The sequence below is a fragment of the Pongo pygmaeus genome, chromosome 7 (assembly GCF_028885625.2).
Source record: "Pongo pygmaeus isolate AG05252 chromosome 7, NHGRI_mPonPyg2-v2.0_pri, whole genome shotgun sequence".
In the NCBI taxonomy this organism is placed as follows: Eukaryota; Metazoa; Chordata; class Mammalia; order Primates; family Hominidae; genus Pongo; species Pongo pygmaeus.
In genome coordinates, this window is record NC_072380.2 from 114,155,133 (window position 1) to 114,177,033 (window position 21,901).

The 21,901-nt window shown below is 40.8% G+C and overlaps 1 protein-coding gene across 12 annotated transcripts in view; it reads right to left on the reverse strand.

The window, feature by feature from the left end:
• The window catches only part of NCALD (neurocalcin delta), a 454,184-nt gene that overhangs the window by 25,089 nt on the left and 407,194 nt on the right, over positions 1-21,901 (reverse strand). For all 12 annotated transcript variants that reach the window (XM_063669002.1, XM_063669000.1, XM_054498378.2 and 9 more), the window contains one exon: positions 9,760-10,156. In XM_063669002.1, the coding sequence (XP_063525072.1) occupies positions 9,760-10,137 (378 nt within the window). In that variant the 5' untranslated portion in view covers positions 10,138-10,156. The remainder of the gene's footprint in view (positions 1-9,759; positions 10,157-21,901) is intronic.

Here is a 21,901-nt window from a genome sequence, read left to right on the forward strand (position 1 = left end):
GAATGAAAAGGAATGAGCAAAGCCTCCAAGAAATACAGGACTATGTGAAAAGACCAACCTTACATTTGATTGGTGTACCTGAAAATGACAGGGAGAATGGAACCAAGTTGGTAACACACTTCAGAATATTATCCAGGAGAACTTCCCCAACCTAGCAAGACAGGCCAACATTCAAATTCAGGAAATACAGAGAACACCACAAAGATACTTCTCGAGAAGAGCAACCCCAAGGCACATAATCGTCAGATTCACCAAGGTTGAAATGAAGGAAAAAATGTTAAGGGCAGCCAGAAAGAAAGGCTGGGTTACCCACAAAGGAAGCCCATCAGACTAACAGTGGATCTCTCTGCAGAAACCTTACAAGCCAGTGAGGGCCAATATTCAACGTTTTTAAAGAAAAGAATTTTCAACCCAGAATTTCATATCCAGCCAAACTAAGCTTCATAAGTGAAGGAGAAATAAAATCCTTTACAGACAAGCAAATGCTGAGGGATTTTGTCACCACCCGGCCTGCCGTACAAGAGTTCCCAAAGGAAGCACTAAATATGGAAAGGAAAAACTGGTACCAATCACTGCAAAAACAAACCAAAATGCAAAGACCATCAACATTATGAAGAAACTGCATCAACTAATGGGCAAAATAAACAGCTAGCATCATAATGACAGGATGAAATTCACATATAACAATAATAACCTTAAATTGTAAATAGGCTAAATGCCCCCAATTAAAAGGCACAGACTGGCAAATTGGATAAAGAGTCAAGACCCATCAGTGTGATGTATTCAGGAGACTCATCTCACATGCAAAGACACACATAGGCTCAAAATAAAGGGATGGAGGAAGATTTACCAAACAAATGGAAAGGAAAAAAAAAAAAAGCAGAGGTTGCAATCCTAATATCTGATAAAACAGACTTCAAACCAACAAAGATCAAAAAAGACAAAGAAGGGCATTACATAATGGTAAAGGGATCAATGCTACAAGAAGAGCTAACTATCCTAAATATATATGCACCCAATACAGGAGCACCCAGATTCATAAACCAAGTTCTTAGAGACCTACAAAGAGACTTAGACTCCCACACAATAATAGTGGGAGACTTTAACACTCCACTGTCAATATTAGACAGATCAACGAGACAGAAAATTAACAAGGATGTTCAGGACTTAAACTCAGCTCTGGACCAAGCAGACCTAATAGACATCTACAGAACTCTCCACCCCAAATCAACAGAATATGCATTCTTCTCAGCACCACATCACACTTATTCTAAAATCGAACACATAATTGAAAGTAAAACACTCCTCAGCAAATAAAAAAGAATGGAAATCATAACAAACAATCTCTCAGACCATAATGCAATCAAATTAGAACTCAGGATTAAGAAACTCACACAAAACCGCACAAGTATGTGGAAACTGAACAAGCTGCTCCTGAATGACTAGTGGGTAAATAATGAAATTAAGGCAGAAATAAATAAGTTATTTGAAACCAATGAAAACAAAGACACAATATATCAGAATCTCTGGGACACAGCTAAAGCAGTGTTTAGAGGGAAATTTATAGCACTAAATGCCCACAGTAGAAAGCGGAAAATATCTAAAATTGACACCCTAACATCACAATTAAAAGAACTAGAGAAGGAAGAGCAAACAAATTCAAAAGCTAGCAGGAGACAAGAAATAACTAAGATCAGAGGAGACCTGAAGGAGACAGAGACATAAAAAAACCATCAACAAATCAATGAATCAAGGAGGTGTTTTTTTTGAAAAGATTAACAAAACAGATAGACCGCTAGCCAGACTAATAAAGAAGAAAAGGGAGAAGAATCTAACTGACACAATAAAAAATGATAAAGGGGATATCCCCACTGATCCTACAGAAACACAAACTACCATCAGAGAATACTATAAACACCTCTACACAAACAAACTAAAAAATCAAGAAGAAATGGATAAATTCCTGGACACATACACCCTCCCAAGACTAAACCAGGATGAAGTTGAATCCCTGAATAGACGAATAACACATTTTGAAATTGAGGCAGTAATTAATAGCCTACCAACAAAGAAAAGCCCAGGACCAGATGGATTCCCAGCCAAATGCTACCAGAGGTACAAAGAGGAGCTTGCACCATTCCTTCTGAAACTATTCCAAACAATAGAAAAAGAGGGACTCCTATCTAACTCATTTTATGAGGCCAGCATCATCCTGATACCAAAACCTGGCAGAGAAACAAGAAAAGAAGAAAATTTCAGGCCAATATCCCTGATGAGCATTGATATGAAAATCCTCAATAAAATACTAACAAATCGAATCCAGCAGCACATTAAAAAGCTTATCCACCATGATCAAGTCGGCTTCATCCCTGGGATGCAAGGCTGATTCAACATATGCAAATCAATGAACACAATCCATCACATAAACAGAACCAATGACAAAAACCACGATTATCTCAATAGATGCAGAAAAGGCCTTCAATAAAATTCAAAACCCCTTCATGCTAAAAACACTCAATAAACTAGGTATTGATGGAACATACCTTAAAATAATAAGAGCTATTTATGACAAATCTACAGCCAATATCACACTGAATGGGCAAAAGCTGGAAGCATTCCCTTTGAAAATTGGCACAAGACAAGGATGCCCTCTCTCACCATTCCTATTCAACATAGTATTGGAAGTTCTGGCCCGGGCAATCAGGCAAGAGAAAGAAATAAAGGGTATTCAAATAAGAAGAGAGGAAGTCAAATTTTCTCTGTTTGCAAATGACATGATTCTATGTTTAGAAAACCCCATCATCTCAGCCCCAAAACTCCTTAAGCTGATAAGCAACTTCAGCAAAGTCTCAGGATACAAAATCAATGTGAAAATCACAAGCTTTCCTATACACCAATAATACACAAACAGAGAGCCAAATCATGAGCAAACTCCCACTCACAATTGCTACAATGAGAATAAAATACCTAGAAATACAACTTAGAAGGGACGTGAAGGACCTCTTCAAGGAGAACTACAAACCACTGCTCAAGGAAATAAGAGAGGACACAAACCAATGGAGAAACATTCCATGCTCATGGTAGGAAAAATCAATATCATGAAAATGGCCATACTGTCCAAACTAATTTATAGATTCAATGCTCTTCCCATCAAGCTCATCAAAAAGTGGGCAAAGGATATGAACAGACACTTCTCAAAAGAAGACATTTATGTGGCCAACAAACATATGAAAAAAAGCTCATCCTCACTGGTCATTAGAGAAATGCAAAGCAAAACCACAATGAGATACCATCTCATGCCAGTTAGAATGGTGATCATTAAAAAGTCAGGAAACAACAGATTCTGGAGAGGATGTGGAGAAATAGGGAACATAAATTAGTTTAACCATTGGGGAACACAGTGTGGCGATACCTCAAGGATCTAGAACTAGAAGTACCATTTGACCCAGCAATCCCATTACTGGGTATATACCCAAAGGATTATAAATCATTCTGCTGTAAAGACACATGCACATGTATGTTTATTGCAACACTATTCACAATAGCAAAGACTTGGAACCAATCGAAATGCCTATCAATGTTAGACTGGATAAAGAAAATGTAGCACATATACACCATAGAATACTATGTAGTCACAAAAAAGAATAAATTCATGTCCTTTGCTGGGACATGGATGAAGCTGGAAACCATCATTCTCAGCAAACTAACACAGGAACAGAAAACCAAACAGTGCATGTTCTCACTCATAGGTGGGAGTTGAACAATGAGAATATATGGGCACAGGGAGGGAAGCAACACACGCCAGGGCCTGTTGGGGGGTGGTGGGCAAGGGGAGGGACAGCATTAGGAGAAATACCTAATGTAAATGACGGGTTGATGGGTGCAGCAAAACACCATGGCACATGTATACCTATGTAACAAACCTGCACGTTCTGCACATGTATTTCAGAACTTCAATTATAATTTTAAAAAAAGAAAAAAGTATAAAAAAATAAACACATGAATGTAAAAATGTTCATTTGAGGTCCTAAAAATAAATCTGCATATGGTTTCGCTTATTCACCCAGATGTTGATCTAGCACAAAAATATTTTCTTTAAAAAGGAACGCAACTGCATTTTGGCATATGTGGTAGACTGAATGATGGCCCCCAAAGATGTCCACATCCGAATCCCTGAAACCTGTGAATATGTTAACTTGCACAGGAAGACAAGCTTTGCAGATGTGATTACATTAAGAATATTGAGATGGAAGGAAAAATTCCCCTAATTTATTCACATGGTCCCAGTGTAATCACAGGATCTTTTTAAGTGGAAGAGAAAAGCAGAGTAAAATACACAGAGGATGGCAGCCTGAGAAGGACTCAATCTGCTGTTGCTGCCTTTGAAAATGGATGAAGAGGGCCATTGGCCAAGGAACTCAGGAAGCTTCTAGAATCGGGGAAAGGCAGGGGAAAGGATTCTCCCCAACAGCCTCCAGAAGGAACACACCCCTGAGGAAACCTTAATTTTAGCCCAATGAAACTGATTTCAGACTTCTGACCTCAAGAACTATAGGATAATAAATTGTATTTTTAAGCTACTGGCTTTCTGAAACATTGTTATAGCCACCAGAGGGGAACTAATTTGGTATGATTCAGAGCTACACAGAATCACAGTAGTCCCATAAATTTTAGAGTTTTTTCCTACCAATGTCATGAAATACAAAACAATTTCAGCTTGTCACTACAAACAATATTCTGTGGATACTAAAGCTAAACCACAGGAAGCGATGTCAGGGAAGAGCAACTGGAAAATTTATGACTTGGAGTCCTACACCCCATTCATTGTCAAGCTTAATTAATTATAAACTTGTTTTCACCCCAGTCTTCACCCTGACCAGTTACTGGTGTTTGTAGGTGAACAATGATAAATTTGTATTTTTCATTAAATGGCTTGAATTTCTGAGTCGTGGAGGGACGGGATTCAGCTAAGAATTTATGTATCAACACTTGTTATCAAGTTACAGGTGTTACTCATATTAACAAATAGAACTTTAATTTGTTGATGGTTCTCCTGGTCCACAGCTTGCCCCCAACTCATCACTTTCTAAGAGATATTTAGAAAGACACAAAACAGAAACTTGACAGTGACTCCTCTAAAGCAAAGGAGCATTTTCCTGAGTGCTGCAGACCAGCTACGACAAAGAAAAGGTGGCCAGACAAAGGCACAAAGCTTCCTGTGGCAGTGACAAGGCTTGAGGAGTGTGGGTTTTCACAAAGGGAGGGAAAAAACAACAACAACAAAAAATAGAATGGGAAGCTCTGTGAGATCCTACAGTAAATTCCAATTTATCCAGAATAACTGAAAGCAGGGAGATTAGCATAAGAATGTGGCAGAATACATGAATTGTCAGTTTGCAAAGCAGCAGAATAGAATAACATAGCCCTTAAATATGAAAATGGTTCTAAGTTTAATTTAATCTCTTTGATGACTTGGAAGTTACCTCAGGGTGCTACAATGTTTCCTTTCTGTGATCATGAATATTAATCATCAGGACTTAGCACTCTAGAAAACAGTTTAAGAAATTCAAGCTTTCCTTTGCAGTCTTCTTAAGAGCCATGAGTGTCTGAGCATTTTGTAAGGAATGGGTGTCCTTACAATTATAGCCTGGAAACACTGTGGGCCTGTGAATGGACTGAGGTGCTTTACAGTGAAGAAAATGCCTCTGGGAGGCTGAGGCACCTTCCTTTTATTTATTTCATTTAATTAATTTATTTATTTTTCCAAAGGACATTGCCCCAAAGCACCTTCCTTTTAATGATCACTTTTTACATTCCTTAGCAAATGTGGTGGAGTGAAGTCAACAGGGGCTGGGTGGGGGTCAATTCATATCTTCTGCATATTCTCTGCAATTATTTCTGTCTCTTTCACAAACTGGATTCCACAGAAAAGGGACAGTGTCCATTTTCCACCCTATACTATTTGTTCAGGGCCGAGTTCTTAGCAGGGAGTGTTGATTTCATCAGCCCACGAGGACTAAAGGTTCCTCCCTGCCTCAGCGTCTGCATCTTCATCAGTACTGATCACAAAACCATTGACCAACAGCAGCCAGGACCACTGGGCAAAAGTGTTGAGCAGGAGCTAACATGGTGCTGTAAACCAAAAAATAAAATTCTAAGGCTCCCCCAGTCATCTGAATGAACCTCTCCTTTCAGCCAAGGGCATTCTAAAGTTAACCTGAAAAACGTGCTCAGGCCATAATGGAAGGGGTGTTGGACATGCCTCATTATACTCTCCTTCCTCTTGGAATTCAGGAGAAGCCCACCAGCATTAACAGCAACACAGATCTTACATCTGATAAGAAACATTTCCAAGCTATTCTCTCTGAAGCCTGCTACTTAGAGTCTTCATCTGTATGGTAAAACCTTGGTCTCCATAACCACTAATCATAATCTAGACATTCCTTTTTATTCATCATAACTCTTACAACCAATTGCCAATCAGAACATTTTTAAATGCACCTATAACCTGGGAGTCCCACTACCCACAGCATTCGAGTTGTCCCACCGTTCCAGATGGAACCAATGTACATCTCACATGTATTTGATTGATGTTTCATGTCTCTCTAAAACGTATAAAACTAGGCTGTGCCCCAACCACCTTGGGCGTATGTTCTTAGGATCTCCTGAGGGCTGTGTCACAGGCCATTGGTCATTCATATTTGGCTCAGAATAAATCTCCAAATGTTTTGCAGTGTTTGACTCTTTTCATCGACAGGGCCTAATGAGATTGTTTTTCCTTAGATTCCAGTCAGGAAGCAATTCTCTTCAAACGGAGAACATACTCATCCCTTTCACTACAGAGGTGTGAAGCATAGCACTCCCAGATTTAAAGAAAAGAACGCAAATAACACTAATTAAAATGTATCACTTTTTTTTTTTTTGAGATGGAGTCTCACTCTTGTCACCCAGGCTGTAGTGCAATGTCATGGTCTCAGTTCACTGCAACCTCTGCCTCTCAGGTTCAAGCAATTCTCCTGCCTTCCAAGTAGCTGGGGCTACAGGCGTGAGCCACGACACCCAGCTTTTTTTTTTTTTTTTTTGAGATGGAGTTTCGCTTTTGTTGACCAGGCTGGAGTACAATGGCCCGACCTTGGCTCACCGCAAACTCCGCCTCCTGGGTTCAAGTGATTCTCCTGCCTCAGCCTCCCGAGTAGCTGGGATTACAGGCATGCGCCACCACGCCTGGCTAATTTTGTATTTTTGGTAGAGATGGGGTTTCTCCATGTTGGTCAGGCTGTTCTCAAACTCCTGACCTCAGGTGATCTGCCTGCCTTGGCCCCCCAAAGTGCTGGGATTACAGGCGTGAGCCACCACACCCAGCCAATGTTTATATTTTTAGTAGAGATGGGGTTTGGCCAGGTTGGTCTCAAACTCCTGACCTCAAGTGATCCACCTGCTTCAGCCTCGCAAAGTGCTAGGATTATAGGCTTGAGCCACCACGCCCAATCTGGATCACCTTTTAAATTTTAATGTAATTCTAATTTTTATTTAATTAGCAAACATTAAGAAAACTTAGAAAAGTGCAAGGATATGGAAACACCCATCATACACTCTGGGGGTATATTTGGAAAAACAATTTTCAGAGTGCATCCAGAGCCTTAGAAATGTGCTCATATCCTTTGGCCCAGTAATTGCACATTTGGGAATTTGTTCTCAGAGAATAATCCTGAATATAGAAACACTTTATTCACAATAATTACTATTTTATTTTTAAAAGTTATAGTATTGTGTATAACAATAAAAACTGAAAACAACCTAAACACCTAACAATGGGGAAAATTAAGCAAATTATAATATATGGTAGGACCCTTATGCAGGCATTAAACTATCTGTATTCAAAGTTGTTAAAACTTGACAAATACTTTTGTTATTAAGTGAAAATGACAAGACAGAAAACTTCATCCACATAATGAAATCAATGAGATATTTCTAGATGCATGAAAATAGAGCCAGGAAAGATGTATTAAAAAATTATTAGTAGAGATTCTCTTTGTGTATAGGGTAGAATTATGAATAAGTTTTTCTCTTTATCTTTTATATTTTTCTATACTGCCTGTGTTTGTGCAATAGACATTATATTTTTCATAAGTTTATTCTCAGAGGAAGGGAGGGATCTTTTACTTTTGTTTCAAGATCCTCATCTCTGAAGAATTAATTTAACACAACTTGTTCAGATAGTTACTGCTCTGGGTGAAGGAACAACCACTGGTTGCCCAACCAGAAAGGAGAAGCAGTTAGCAGATCCTGGAGAGCTTCCGATGAGTCGGGGTCATTTCGGATGCCTGCTTTGGCATCCCACCAATGTTTGAATTGTCACATTAACTGTCCACATGGGTTCAGTCCTGCTGTCCTGGGAGCAGGCCCTGGGCTTCAGCTTCAAGGCTCAATAACAGTTCATCTTGCAGGCCTCCATTTCCATAGCCAAATTCCCTGGGGTTTGCTGTATGCCACTGCACCTACATCCCACCCTCTCCTGTAGCTCAGTTCTTTTTGTCTCCTTGTGTTATATCCCCTCACCCATCCAGCACCCCAACAGTTCTCTCAGGGGTTGTAGCTCCACTTCTGCAGGACCCAGATGTCCTGGGATGAGGGCTGGCTTCTAAGATGAGCCCTCCAGGAAGCCAAAGGCCTGCTCCTGTGGCCCTGCTGTCTGCTGCCAGATGCTCTCCCATTGTGCCTCACTTGCCTGCCAAGACAGGGAGCAACTGCTGGCATCCCTGGTGCTGCCCACCCACCCAGTCCTTTTTGTTCCTTGCAGCTGAGGCTCTCTTGGCCCTCTCCTGAGTCCTGTCTCTGTCTCCTTATGTTTGTCTGTGGGTCCCACCCACTGCTGAGCCACCTGTCATTGTCATGACCCTAGCTCCTTACCCTGCTTGCTCACCTCCCCAAGTTTGCTGGGGTCCCACAAGGAAAATGCAGCCAATGCTAGGGCCCCTCCCCCGTTATGTTGAGGAAACTGGCTCTGGGAGAGTGATTTGGGGAATAAAATAGAGTGCATCTTACTAAAATGATCTAGGCCTCAGTGCTACAGCGTTTGTACCTCTGATGGAATGGAGCCTGGATCCCAGATCACTGCTCTTATTCAAGACTCTAGTAAAGTCGTGAATAAATGATGATGATGGTGAACTTTCCATATGACTGGCACTGTGCTAACCATTTAGCATGGAGAGTCATGCCTAATCTTAAAATAACCCCATGTTATGGGTGAGTACAACTGATAGTTCATTTTATAGCTGAGGATACTAAGGCTTGTGTAGGTGAACTAACTTGGTCAAAGTGACTGAAAGATGCAAGATTTGAACAAGTTTTATCATTAACCCCCAGTCTGGGGAATACAACCCCAAAGGATCTGGGTCCAGGCAGGTCATTGCAATAAGTTGATGGAGTGGCCATAATGAGTGTGGCCAGAAAAGTATATGTCCATCTGTAGTGTAAGGGTTACCACAAAGTACCAGGTGACTTGCAACAGGCAAGATTCTGAGCCCAGTGTGGCCAGAGGTTCTAAGTTTTTCAAGAGATGCCGACCAGTGTGGATTTTTATGTGTAGTCTCCCCACACTGTAATGCAGGTTAAACTGTTCAAACATGCAGGGTGGGCCAAATGAAGTGTCCTGGTGACTCACCAGTTTGCAACCTCTGCACCGTGCTATACTGTGCACCTTCCAATTCTTACTTGAGATACATGCCCTTCTTTTTTTAAAGGGCTCAGTCTACGTACCTGCACGATCTCTAGCATCTCTGCCTTGCTGATATAGCCATTTCCGTCCAGGTCGTACATGCTGAAGGCCCATTTCAGCTTCTGCTCCAGCTTCCCCCTCGAAGTTACACTCAGGGCGATGATGAATTCTCTAAAGTCTATTGTCCCATCTCCATTTGCATCGAAGGTGCGGAAGACATGCTCTGCAAATTTGGAAGCATCCCCATAAGGGAAAAAGTTCCCATATATTTTCTTAAACTCTTCCATTGACAAATGTCCACTGGGGCAGTCTCTCAAGAAGCCTTTATACCATTCCTGGATCTCATGCTCTGTAAAGTCTGTGCTTTCCAGCAAGTCCTGCATGACCTCCGGGCGCAGCTTGCTGTTCTGTTTCCCCATCCTGGCGGCAAGAATTCAGCTGCAGATAGAAAAGAAAACATATATAATTTGTAGAGCTGCTCTTTAGGGCTGCATTTTATAATTTGTAATTGTTCCTTTGGGAAGAAGAAAAAACAAACAAATAAACTCTATACGAGTCCAGTAACACTGTCTGGGTTTTGCAACACACTGGTCAGCGAAACAAAATAATAGAAAGATAGGCCAGTAGAGGATGCACAGCAGAATCACCACTGACCAGAAAATGAATATTTCTTTTATACAGAGCCATCCTGAAAGCAAAAGGTTCAAAGAGAGGGTGAGGTAGAGGGAAGTGAGGGCAGGGAGCGAGGGAGAATTAATTGCTTACTTAATTTTGACATCAATTTGCCAGAGCTTGAGCTTAAATTTAAGAAGGCTGGGGTTCTGATAGCTAATCCAAGTATTAGCAGGGAAAATTAAAGGAAAGGAGGAAGAAAGAGACCAAGGGAAAGAATTTAGCAGGTTTTATTGCTAGAATATTTCCAAGTAAAATGCTGCTTGGATACCTTCTGAATATTATAAACACAGACATGAGGACAGAAAATGGAAGCAAACCTAATACCACCAAACTCCACCATGCTGGTTCAGGGATTTAAATGCATGGAATAAATCACTGACAATGTTGGGTTTTGATAGTAAAGATGATGCTTCATAAAGTTACGTCTTATGATTTTGGCTTATAAAATAGGCCAAATGTTTCTCTTTAAAATACAAATAACTTTGCATTTTCTTATCATAGCAGTAGCACATATTTATAGTAACATAGTAAAAGAGTGATGCATAAGGAAAAAAAGCAGTATCACTTCAAATACTAACCCTTAGAGATAACAATTGCTAGCATGTTGATATGTGTTCTTCCAGACTTTTCGTATGTGTACTTAAATATGCTGTTAATACATGTTTCCATAACAAGAATGCACACTTTTTGTTACCTATTTTTAAACTTAACATGGTGTGGAAAATAAAGACAACTTTTACTAGGTGGGGAAATATCTGTAATTATTATTGGCCTTGGGGGAAAATGCCACTTTGATATTTAAAGTTACTCCCTTAAAGAACGATTTATTTTCCTGAATATAGAAAGCACCATTTCTTCAAAACCAAACTGAAGTTATTTTCTCAATGTATAAAAAGTGCTTCTCATTTATAGTGCTTTTGCACTAGAGACAAACTGCCTTAACATTTGGCTCTCAATTACCAGTGTGTTTCTGGTTCTGTGGATGCAGAATAAGATGTGGCCCCTTCTCCCTAAGGGCACCTAGCTATGTGTGCAGGGGATGGTGGTAACAGTGAGGGGACAATATGACAGATATGCTACAGAATAGACAGTGGATTTGGTGAGAGTACCTGGAAAAATGCCCAACCCAAAGGGGCATGGGTGCTTTCAGGGAAGCTTTCTTGAAGGAGGTGATATATGAGATTAGTTCCTAATTCCCAAGGTATATGATTTAAGTGTGGTTAAGATAAACCCCATCTCAAAAAAAAGTTCTGCACTTGTATTTTGCATTTTTCCTCTATTGGAAAAAAAACCTGAAAGCAAAGCTTAGAAAAATTACAGAATACCTGAAAGACAGCATATCCCCATGTTAATAATGATTGCCAATCTTCTTTGCGATTTCACGCATTGTGGGGTTTGTTTCCGTCTCCCTCCTGCTACACAGTCAGACCCTTGAGGCAGAGTCTCCACTGGGGGTGCTTCGTCTTGCTAGAGCCCACCACAAATGGCATTTGGTGAATGAATGAATGAAGGCATAACTGAGAAAAATGACTGATAGAAAGGTAACTACAACATGGAAACATGGAATAATCTTGGAAAAGGAGGCTCATTGCCAGAAGCATGGGGGCTTGGTTTTCAGAACGCTATTTTACACACTGAAAACTATCTCGTGGTTAAGATTTGAGCTTAGGATCTCTTATATTGAATTTAGTGAGGCCTGTCTGGTGGCCTCACAAAAAATAAACTTCTATGGGGTGGTGTTTGTATCTCATGCTGCTCAAACTGCTTGCTTAATACTCATGGTTCAGATAATGACCAGCAATCTTCATTCATTGCCAAGTTTATTGATTTTGTTTTCTGACTTCTGCCCTGGAGGCAAAAGCTGCCCTGCTCATATGCAAGCGTCCGAAGTGATGGGAGTATGGGGCACTTCACCTGTGAGTATGGCCAACTGCTGTAGGAAGGAACTTACTTTTTGAGTTTCCCCCGCCTTTTTTTTTTTTTTTTTTTAAGACTCTGTCACTCAGGCTGCAATGTGCTAGTGCAATCATGGCCCACTGCAGCCTCAAACTCTTGAGTTCAAGCAATCCTCCTGCCTCAGCCTCCCAAATAGCTGGTATTACAGGTGTGCACCACCATGCCTGGCTAAATTTTTTATTTTTTGTAGAGACGGGGGTCTCGCTTTGTTGCCTAGGCTAGTCTCAGACTCCTGGGCTCATGCCATCCTCCAAATTGCTGGGATTGCAGGCATGAGCCACCACGCTCGGCCCAGAGTTCCCTCTTTAGGCAGAATCAAGCAAACACCATTTTATGCAAAAGCAAAATTCAACTGCAACTCAAATGGAGAACAAATGGAATTTATAAATTGAACAGTGTAATATCTTTCACTTCCCTCTGTGTCCTTTTTTTCCCCTGGAGATTAAAAAAACAAAGTTACAGAGGCTGGTTTGTATTAGAATTGTAAAGCTGTCATTTAGTTGCTAGGTTGGCAATTTGCCTGAGGCCAGAATTCAGAAATATCCGGTAATACATAATACCCAGCTTTCTAGGGCTCTGAGACATTTTATGGAATTTACAAGTGATTTCAAGTTTTCCTTTTGGGGAGTTCTTTAGAATACATCTCTTTGGTGTGGTTTTCAATCAAATCACCATTATTACAGTTTGTGCAAATTGCTGCTTGCCTGGCCTTGGGGAAAAATGCCATTTTGATATTTAAATCCACTCTCTTAAAGAATGATTTATGTCTCCAATGTATAAAGCACTATTTCTTCCCAACCAAACTTAAGTGCCTTTCCCAGTGTTTAAAAAGTGCTTCAAATTTATTAGCTGCTTTTGCACTAGAAACAAATTGCCTCAACATTTTAGCTAAGTCTCCCACTGAGACTGATCTGTGTGCAGCTATTTTTTGGTAAACAGTAATTAAACCACATTTACAAATTCATCAGCACAGAAAGGCCATCACACAAACAAGTCAGAAAAGCATGGAATAAGTTATTGGGAAAACGAGTGTTCACAATTAAGCTTAGAATTCATTTTAGTAGATAACTACAAACACTTTACTAAGTATGAGGACTAAACTTGAGACACCATCTGGACTTGGTTAGATGGTACAACACAAATCTCAGGGGACATTTGACAGAGTTTCATTCCTTAGGTGGTGAGGAGGAAGACAGAGGAAAGCCTGACAATACTTTTTCTTTGGGAAGACAGGAATTTCTGCCTGTTTGAGTTGAAGGGATGGGGCAGGATAACATTAGGGAAATGCTACAGTAATTGGCAGTCAAGGGAAAAACAGTTTGGAGACAAAAGTTGCACCTTGGGTCAAATCATTTTCATAACTCCAATCAGTCATTAAAACATTTATTTTGTGCTAGTTGAACATAGGTATGACAGGCTGTCTTTTAATAATTTTTTCTCTATTAAGTTAATTGCAATATTATTTCACCATCGCCATTTACATATACTTTTCAGGTATCAGAGACTTACTGCTTTAAGTAGCAAATTACCTAAATTATGAACACATATTTTCAAAACACAAAATTGAGTTCATGATTACCAAGTGTATATATACAGTGCAGAAGATTAAAAAAACTGAATTAGCATATATTTCTCTTTTCTAAAGTTCCTATGAAGAACTTACACTCTTCTATACTATCAATCTATTCCGTACATTTAAAATAACATTTGTTTTTATTTAAATAGCCAAAAATATAATGGCTTACACTTTTGTAAGACTAACCAATAAAAAAAGGACTCCAATTTTAAACTAATCTCTGAAACCAAAGCATCAAATATTTTAATATTAGTTCAATATTTCTACATAGCACAATAAGGTTTTCACAAATAGTAGCTCAAAGTTTTGTCTTTATTTTTAATGGGAATGGCCTACAATTCAGATAAACCCACAAATTCACACTGTCTTATAAACAGCAGTAACATTAATATAAACAATGTTAATTCAGCTATCTTAGGGGACTTACCATATCATTAACCTATTTACAGAACAAAAATGTTTCTATGAAAGCTAATATATCTTTTCATGTTTGTTTGTTGTTAAGTGTGCTACAACAGAAATAGAGGTAGAATCCCATTTTTCTTAAGTAACACTCTATAAGCCAATTCTACACAATTAAGGCATTTTTGCAATCTAAAGTAGTGATGCTAATACTGCTTCAGTAAACTAGATTTACTAATTTAAGAATCCTAAGAAATTACATATATGTGACTTTCAGACATCCATGTTAAACTACCAACTAATCAATTTGTGGAACTGTTGTTCTCTGCTCACACTTACCATTCTTGAATGACCATAAAGTGGACAATGTTAAAAATTTTTTCTAATCACAGTTTTTCTTATAAGTGACTATATGATATTTTACCATTTCTAAGAGGAAAAAATGAGACCTACTTGGCAGTCTGCATAGGCTGGTGGAAACTATAATCAGAGTGTAAAGACAAATCTTCAAGTGACTCAAAAAAGTTTGTAGATAACTCAAAATATAATCTGTTGGGAACTATGACACGTTGGCCTCCTGGATGTCCCGTTGGATGAACACTGGAAAAACACTAGAATAAAAATGCTTGGCTTCAAATCCTGGCTCTGTTGTTTACTAGCTGGTGGGTAATTCACTTAACATTTTGGTGCCCCTCAGTTTTCTCATCTGTAAAATGAGTTTAATGATATGAGTTCATCTCTTATTGATTCGATGTGAGAGTTAAATGAGACAGTCAAACATGTAAAGCTCTGGCATTCAGTCAGGGCCAGACGCTGCCATAAATGAAAATGATGCCTTATCCTAGATGATCTTTCATGTGACATCCTGTTAAACTTTCACAACCTGTGTGATAGGCAAGCAGCCTTTCTCTATCTCATAAGCAAACAAATGAAAACTCAGAGAGGCTAGGTGACTTAACCCAGGTGACACTGCTTGAGAATGAGACAGCCAAACTGTGAGTGTGGGCTGCTGCTTGGTTGCCCAGTGGTTTTAGCCCTATGCTCTACTAGCCCCAAGGACAAAGCATTTATAGAGATTAAGACAACAGCCCATAAAAAGTCAGAAAGAAGTAGTGAAGAAGGAAGAGACAACCTCCTTTTGGAACTCATTTATTCCACAAACAGGCACTAAGTGTGTCTACTGGGGGTGAGGCACTCTTAGGCACTGGGGAATTCAGCAGGGAGCAAACAGGCAAAGCCCCTGTTTTCACGGTGATATGGACAGGAGGCAGGGAAATACCGGGTAGAAGAGGGTGGTTCCCTGGCAAAGACCCCGCCCTCAAGCCTGGAAACCATGGCCCTAAATAAGAACAGTTATCCCTGTTTTCCCACCCAAATGTTACATTTTTGGGCTGCACTGCTCCCCATCCTGTGCCTATATAAATCCCAGATCTCAGCTGGCAGAGAGACAAGCGGCTGAACATCAAGGGAGAAGAAGCAACTGAGCATCAGAGACTATGGATAGACATGGCTTAAGTTCAGACAGCATGACTTCAGAGAGGAGCCTGGCCAGAGACGGCAGGCTCTGAGGAAAGATCACCTTCTTCCTGCACCATCCCCTTTCCAGCTTCCCTTCTGGTGAGAGCCGCTTCTACTGCTTAATAAAATCCTCCACATTCATCACCTTTCAAACCGTTCATGTGACCTGATTCTTCCTGGACGCCAAACAAGAACTTGGATACCAAGAGGGCAGGGTGTAAAAGGCTGTCACCCTGACTCTCCACTGAGCTGGTTAACACTTAGCCATCCTCAGACAGCAACTGCTAAAAGAGCATTAATTGTAACACACCACTAGACACTGCTGTGGGGCTGGAGCACAAAAAGGCTCACCTCAGCCCCACACCTTCTTGCCTGCATGCTCCCCGTCTCACAAGGGGTTTGAGCATGGCGTCCAAGTAAGCAAGCCACACCCCTGTTGCAAGTCTCACAGAGGGGTCAAGGGAGCTCTCCCATCTCCATGGCACTTACAGTCTAGTGGCAATAGACATACAATATGTAAAATAAGTAAGTGAAATGATAGATGAAGACGTGCCATGGAGAAGAGTAAAGAAGAGAAGAGAGTTGTGGAATGCCTGCAGTGGGTGAACGGGTGTTGGAATTTTGAATAAGAAGCCAGGGAAAGCCCCACTGAGAAAGCAACATTGGGAAAAGACCAGAGGAAGTGAGGCAGGTCGCCATGGAGATAACTCTCAGAAGACTCTTTGAGGAGCAAGAACAGTGAATGAGAGGGGTCTAAGCTGGAGGCATGCCTAGCAAGATCCAGGATGTGGATGGAGTGCAGGGCATGAGGTGGGGGAGGAGATGACATCAGCACCATCATGAGGGACCAGGTGATGTGGAACCTGGAGGTGACTGTAGGGACTTTCTGCTTTCACTCTGACTGAAGCGGAGCCAGTGTAGGGTTTTTATCAGAGATGTGATAGGGCTGATTTATATCCTAACAGGACCACTCTGGCTGCTGTGTTCAGAGTAAGCTAAAGAGGAAAAGGGCACAGCCAGGAAGACCAGGTAGGATGTCCATGCAATGATCCAGGCAAGAGGTGATGGTGGCGGGAACCAGGGTGGTATCAGCAGAAAAGGGGCACCTGGTTGTATTCTGGGTACTGCTTGAAGGTAGAGCCAACAGGCTTGGTTGATGGTTCATATGTAGGATGTGAAAAAAGAGAACAGTGCAGCATAGCTCCAAGGTTTGGGCCTAAGAAACTATAAGGATAAAGTTGACATTTATAGAAATGGGGAAAATGCAAGAGAAGCAGGGCTTTTGGATGAGGCATGAATATCATTATTTAGTTGTATACGTGTTAACCTTGAGATGCCTATTACACATCAGTTGAAGATGTCAAGCAGGCAGTTGAATATATAAGTCTATAGGTAGAGGAAGAGGTTCAGTGAGGCGATATAAATTTGGTAGTCATCAGTATATAGATAGAGTTTACAGCCAAGGACTGAATGAGTGCACCAGGGACATGAATGTGGATAGAAAAGCACCAAGGAAGTGAATGTGTATACTGTTTCTACCCAAACACCAGATGACAGCACCAAGGAGGTCAATGTAGATCAAGGACTGAGCCTTTGATCACGTGGCATTTAGACTCTGGGAGATGAGAAGGAGCCAGTAAAGAAGAATAAAAAGGAATGACCAGCGAAGTAGGCAGACAAACACAAGGAAGCTAAAACCATGCCCTCTTCAGCGTTGTGTCCTTCATGCCAGTTCAAGACTGGACATTGAAAGGTCTCAATATAACGAAACAAGTAAGAATTGGAGCTCTTGGTATTTTCTCTGAATCTTGTGCTCTCTTCAACCCCGACTTGCCTCATCTCAGTGAAGAACACCATCTTCCACCCAACTGCTCTCTCTAAAGCGCTGAGGCTCATCCGAGATTTCTTCCATTTTTGTTCCATCAGCAAGCTGTTGGATCTGCGTCCAAAATTTGTCTTAAATCCATTCACTTCTTGCCATTTCCATTGTCAACACCTCAATACAAACTATTATCTCCTACCTGATCTTCTACAACAACTCTCCTCACTGAAATCTTACTTTTCACTCATCTTCCCACTCCCTACTCCTTGCCCCAATCTATTCTTCACTCAGTCTCCAAGAGTAATGAGTAACCTTTTGTAAAATATTTTCATTTTTTTAGAGACAGGGTCTCGCAATGTCACCCAGGCTGGCGTGCAGTGCCTATTCACAGGCAAGATTGTGGTGCACTAGCACACTACAACCTCAATTCCTGGATCAAGCAATTCTCCTGCCTCAGCCTCCTGTGTAGCTGGGACTACAGATGCACACTACCATGCCCAGCATAAAGTATCTTCTTAAAAACACTTATCAGACTATGTCAATCCTTTGCTTAAAGTTCTATGAAGTCTTCTCATGCACTTAGAATAAAGTTAGTATTCCCTCTTTGGCTCACAAGGCTCTGCGTGAGCTGGCCCTGGGCCATCTCTGACTTACCTCTCAGTTCTCTCTCTGCTCCAGGCACCTTGGCCTCCTGGATGTCCCATCTTTTACCTCTTAAGGGCCTTTGCTTTGGTCCTGCATTTCCTTATGTGACTGCGCACCCTTTTCTATTAGACACTGGCATCTTGTTATGCAGTAGTTTACACTGGGAAGGGGAATGTGAAACCTCTCAACTTATTTTGGGTCACACCCAGTCTCCTAGAGATCAAAAAATAAATCTGGAGTTGATATTGACTGCAGATGAAAAAGTTAAAATATATCCAAAGAGAAGACACCAAATCACCAACAAGGAACTACTATCAGGAATCTAAAATAAGAACTTAAGTTTCCACTTAAAAAGAAAAATCAAGGAATGACAACTAAAAATGACGCCACAGCGAGAGGAAATGGTGGCTGGTGAACAGGCTTTCAGGATGAGCGCGTTCCCTTCTTTATTTTGTGTATTCATGGAGGGAAAGATTTGCAGCCTTGCATTTCTGTGATTCCTCATAAGGTTCTGAAAGCTCCATGACTTAATTCCTCAGAGCCCAGAGTTAGATTTTCCAGGGAAAAGGACATAACTTATCCTGGACAGCCTGATTAACTTCAGAGGGAAAGTCTCAATGCAAACTGCACTGAAGTCTCCTAAAATGGAATTTGCAAGAATCGAGCAGCTAAGTCAAGCTTGGCTGCAACAAGGAACCCAGAAACCACAGGGATTCCTGAAAGAGACCAGTTTCATTAAAATGTTTGCCTAGGGCCGGGCGTAGCTCATGCCTGTAATCCCAGCACTTTGGGAGGCCGAGGCAGGCGGATCACGAGGTCAGGAGATCGAGACCATCCTGGCTAACACGGTGAAACCTCGTCTCTACTAAAAATACAAAAAATTAGCCAGGCATAGTGGCACCCGCCTGTAGTCCCAGCTCCTTGGGAGGCTGAGGCTGGAGAATCACTTGAACCAGGGAGGTGGAGGTTGCAGTGAGCCAAGATTGCACCACTGCACTCCAGTCTGGGCAACAGAGCGAGACTCCATCTCAAAACAAAACAAAACAAACAAACAAACAAAAAGCACACAAAAAAAGTATGCCTAATTTGGGGCATGTAATCTTGTCCACTAACAGTTGCTTTGAATTCTCAACCAATGGAATGTCTAGATTGTGGAGACACAACTTAAAAAATGTTCTTAAAATATAAGGAAGAGAATTATCAAAGTTGTGGATGAAGAGGAGTATGGGTTCATTTACCATGACTTAGACATCAGATATTTTAGCTGCCTAAATTTTACTGGTGACTAAAGTCCCACAAATTCATTTCTAGGTCAATTGTCTTTGATTTTCACTAAGGAAAAATAAGGAAGACTAAATAAAAACCTGAAGAGCACATTGCTTCAGAATTTTTCTTCAATGGAACCAGTGGGAATTTGAAAGGAGACTATACGTACAAATTTCATATTTATATATAACAGGCAAATTAGGAAATAAAACAGAGTAGTACATCAGGAAAAAATTAAAATATAAAAGAGAGAGAATTAAAGAGTTATATAATAATCTCACTAACTTAGTCTTTATCTTGACCGAAGAATATTTTCTCCTCTCGCCTCTGCTAAGATGAGCCAATGTAAGGAATTGAGACCTATGCCCTATTTGGATCACAAAATGGCTTTGCTGGAATTGTCCAAAATATGTTACAAAGCCATTGCCCCCGGTGAGGCCTCTTCCCTGTGAAGATGGGCATGTGAGCTCATATCTCCTGTGTGAAGGATCACGGCCTGGGGCTCCCAGCCACACACCTGGTTCTCATACCCCCTGCAGAGAGGTGACTGGGTTTGAGATGAGAACTGAAATGGTACAAAAAAATCTGGTGAGCAAGAGGCTCACTAGAAACAAATGTACTCTTCTTTTGCATTCCCTACAGCATGAGATAAAGCCCAGGAAATCATCTTGTCTTCTCCAGGTGAGCAGAGGTTATAGTCTACAAAATATCAGCGACCTTGTTCTACTAGAGTGTGCATTTCAGGCTGAAAGGGGCCTGGCCTGGGGGTTTTTCCAAGTTTTATTTTTCATAAAAATAAAGTGCAACCACATTACTGCCAATAAAACATACTTCTGATAAGAATCTGAGCAGAAACTCGTCTAACAGCAACCCTTTCCCTCTCCTCCAAATATGGAAATACCATTTTTTGTTTTGTGGATTACCAAAGTATTACATCATTATTGAAAAAAATCTAAGTAATAAAGGGATATAAAAATGAGAAAGTGAACATCTTCATTCTGATCCGATAGCACTCCATAAAAAGACACCATTAACAGTTTAAATCATATATATCCCCTTATATATTTAAATGCATATGTATGAAACCTGTATACGCTAACCATAAACGGGATCATTCTATATTATTCTTTAACCTTCATTTTCACTTAAAAGAATATTGGCTGGGTGTGGCGGCTCATACCTCTAATCTCAGCACTTTGGGAGGCCGAGGCGGGCAGATCACAAGGTCAGAAGTTCGAGACCAGCCTGGCCAACATGACGAAACCCCGTCTCTACTAAAAATACAAAAATTAGCCAGGGGTGGTGGCACGAGCCTGTAGTCCCAGCTACTTGGGAGGCTGAGGGAGGAGAATCACTTGAACCTGGCAGGTGGAGGTTGTGGTGATCCAAGATCGTGCCACTGCACTCCAGCCTGGGCAACAGAGTGAGACTCCATCTCAAAAAAAAAGAAAAAAAAAGAATATTGTGGAAATTCCTCCACGTTATACATATGAATGTAGCTCATTTACCTTTTCAAATTGCTAAATTTTCATTTATCGATAGATTCAACAAATAATCAATTGAGCACTGCCCTTGTGCTAAGTATCGAATTAGGTAACAGACACAGTGGTTCATAATGTGAGGCTTACAGCCCTTTGCTATTCCATTATGTGGAATTTAGTTAACTAATTCCCCTTGATAGACATTTAGGTTGACTCCACTTTTCTTTTATTCACTTGGTCATGGTTCCCGTATCCCTTAGGTAGAATTTATTGCAAAGAGGTTCTTCATGTCATTGGCAAGAACTTATTCTTGTACATCTATTGCCACTAGACTGTAAGCACCTGTTTTAATGGTGCTTACAGTCTAGTGGCAATAGACATAAAATAAACAAAATAAATAAGTAAAATGGTAGATGAAGATGTGCCACGGAGAAGAGTAAAGAAGAGAAGGGAGTTACAGAATACCAGCAGTCAGTGAACGGGTGTCGGAGTTTTGAATCAGAAGCCAGGGAAGACCCCACTGAGAAAGCAACACTGGAAAAAGCCCAGAGGAAGTGAGGCAGGTCACCATGGAGGTAAGTGTGAGAAGACTCTTTCAGGAGTGAAAACAGTGAACAAGAGGGCTCTAAACTGGAGGCGTGCCTAGCATGATCCAGGATGTGGCTACAGTGGAGGGTATGAGGGTATGAAGGAGATGATGTCAGCACCATCATGAGGGGCCAGGTGATGTGGGGCCTGGACGTGACTGTAGGGACTTTCGGCTTTCACTCTGGACTGAGGCTGAGCCAGTGCAGGGTTTTTAGCAGATAGAGCTAATTTATATTGGCAAGAACTTATTCTTG